General features: G+C 48.3%; 1 protein-coding gene across 1 annotated transcript; it reads left to right on the forward strand.

Moving 5' to 3' along the window:
• The first annotated feature begins 267 nt into the window (after positions 1-267).
• Positions 268-1753, forward strand: LOC132485528 (putative monooxygenase p33MONOX). The gene has a single exon (XM_060092064.1). It carries the CDS (start codon positions 458-460, stop codon positions 1367-1369), a length of 912 nt encoding a protein of 303 aa, XP_059948047.1. The 5' UTR covers positions 268-457; the 3' UTR covers positions 1370-1753.
• Positions 1754-2510: the final 757 nt, after the last annotated feature.

Below are 2510 nucleotides of genomic sequence, written 5' to 3' on the forward strand. Positions count from 1 at the left end.
AGTTTGACAATAAACTTGACACCTTAGATGAAATGTATTAATTGCTAGAAAACGTGACTTGCTAAAACCAATTCATGGAAAAATGAAAATCTGAACAAGTCTATCTATTAAAGCAACTAAATGAAACATTAAAAATCATCCCCGGGGGGCCTTCTGTGTCGCCACGGGCACAGCGCCGCTCACACCATGGCTTGGGTCCCGAATGCGCCACAGCCTCTCGAGAGACGTGGGTCCTCGGAGCCTCTTTAGTGCCGGAGCTCGGGCTCCGCGGCGGCGGAAAAACAGAACCTCTGGAATGGATGGACTCTTCCCGAGCAGCTTTGCTAACTTGCAGCAGCTGAGCAATGTTCCTCATTAATATCTGTCTGTCAGCATAATCGTCACATCATTTCACTCTGGTGGCAGGGACTCAGCTCTGAATTCTGTATAGAAAAAGCACCTGGATCCCAGTCTTTCAATGGCTTCGAGACAACCAGAAGTGCCTGCTCTTGAGCCTAGTGGGCCTCTAGGCAAGATGTCCCTGCCCATCGGGATGTACCGCTGGGCATTCAGCTATGATGATGCCCTCGAGGACCCTACGCCCGTGACTCCTCCTCCATCGGACATGGGCAGCATCCCCTGGAAGCCAGTGATTCCAGAGCGCAAGTATCAGCACCGCGCCAAGGTGGAGGAAGGAGAGGCCAGCGTCTCATCCCGTGCCCTGCCATCGGCCATTGATGGTACGGACAAGGCCCCCGTGGTGAAGGCTAAAGCTACCCATGTCATCATGAGTTCTCTGATCACAAAACAGACCCAGGAGAGCATTCAGCGTTTTGAGCAACAGGCAGGGCTGAGAGATGCTGGCTACACACCCCACAAGGGCCTTACCACCGAGGAGACCAAGTACCTTCGAGTGGCAGAAGCACTCCATAAACTAAAGCTCCAGAGCAGAGAGATAACAAGAGAGGAGAAGCAGCCGGCCTCCACCCAGTCCACCCCAAGCAGCAGCCCCCACTCGTCCCCTAAGCAGAAGCCCAGAGGCTGGTTCACTTCTGGTTCTTCCACAGCCTTACCTGGCCCCAATCTTAGCACCATGGATTCTGGAAGCGGGGAAAAAGACAGAAGCTCGGCAGATAAATGGAGCCTCTTTGGACCAAGATCCCTCCAGAAGTCTGATTCAGGAGGTTTTGCCATCCAGGCCTACAAAGGAGCCCAGAAGCCTTCTCCAATGGAACTGATTCGCACGCAGGCCACCCGAATGGCCGAGGATCCAGCAGTGTTCAAGCCACCCAAAATGGACATCCCAGTGATAGAAGGGAAGAAACAGCTGCCGCGGGCCCACAATCTAAAACCGCGGGACTTGAATGTTCTCACACTCACTGGCTTCTAGAGCTCTTTCTGTTCCAGGGACTCTGGATAGAGGTGTCTTGAGCCCAGCTCCCCTTTACCTTGGTTCTGACATAGGAAAAGTTTTGTTTTCTCTTTTTAAAAATCTCTCAAACTGAGGCTAGAGCTGGAGACATAATTGGTTTTTGAGAAACATTAGTGCAAAGCTTGTCCTTGTGTGGAAGAAGCCATTTTGTACTGCTTTAATTTAAAGTTAGACTAAACCTCAGCAGTGATGTATGGGGACCTCATTAACTATTTTTGTATCATTTACCCTACACAAGAACTTTGATCATTACTTACTAGGTAAATAATATTTGTGTTGTTCCAAAACCAAGGCTTCTTGATTCCTTTACCACTGTCCACATGCGCCTGGACAAATCATGGCGAAGAGGCGTTCACTGACTAGTTTAGACAACTTTGGCCGTCTTGGCTGTGCTGACACTGTGTGCTCCAGCCTTGTCAGTTATGGGGACCCAGGATCTGTTTGAGATCTGGGTATAGTTAAGAGCCAGCCTTGGCAGGGATCCTGTCTGTTTTCTGCTGAAACCGGAATCTCCTTGCTTTTTGGTAGACCTCATGGATCACTTTGTCCTGCAGCCAGTTCTTACTGTAGTACCTCTTGGGCCAGTGCTGTTGGAGGGATGCTTCTCTTTTGTGTGTCACAGAACAAACATTAGCCTTACATATCCTTTGTTGCACTTTAAAGTGAGATTAATTTAACTCCCATTTGGTTGAAAACTTCCTAAGGGAGAAAATCCAGTCTACTGGTTTGGTATAGATAAATGGATGTTAAACTTTCTTAAAGGGGGCGGCAACTGCAGTTCAAGTATAGTCTTGCGGTTCGTACGAAACTAATGTCACCCTATTTTGAGTTTCTTGTTCAGGCCAGGGTCTGAAAAATTTTTTCCTGGGAGGTGGAAGAATTAAAAAATTTTCTGTATGCAATCATTTTCCCCCCAAATGAGCCTCATACCTTTATAAACACGTACCTCACTGAGGAAAGGGACAAGGGGAACCACCTTTTCATTTCTCCTCACTGTGTACATGTTCAGTCATTGTCTTGAACACTGTCTCAAATTCCTGCTGTCTTTTGCTTTAGACAGTATGGTGGCTACACAAGGAGCTGACCTGACCTTCCCACA

Source organism: Mesoplodon densirostris, chromosome 3 (genome assembly GCF_025265405.1).
Source record: "Mesoplodon densirostris isolate mMesDen1 chromosome 3, mMesDen1 primary haplotype, whole genome shotgun sequence".
In the NCBI taxonomy this organism is placed as follows: domain Eukaryota; kingdom Metazoa; phylum Chordata; class Mammalia; order Artiodactyla; family Ziphiidae; genus Mesoplodon; species Mesoplodon densirostris.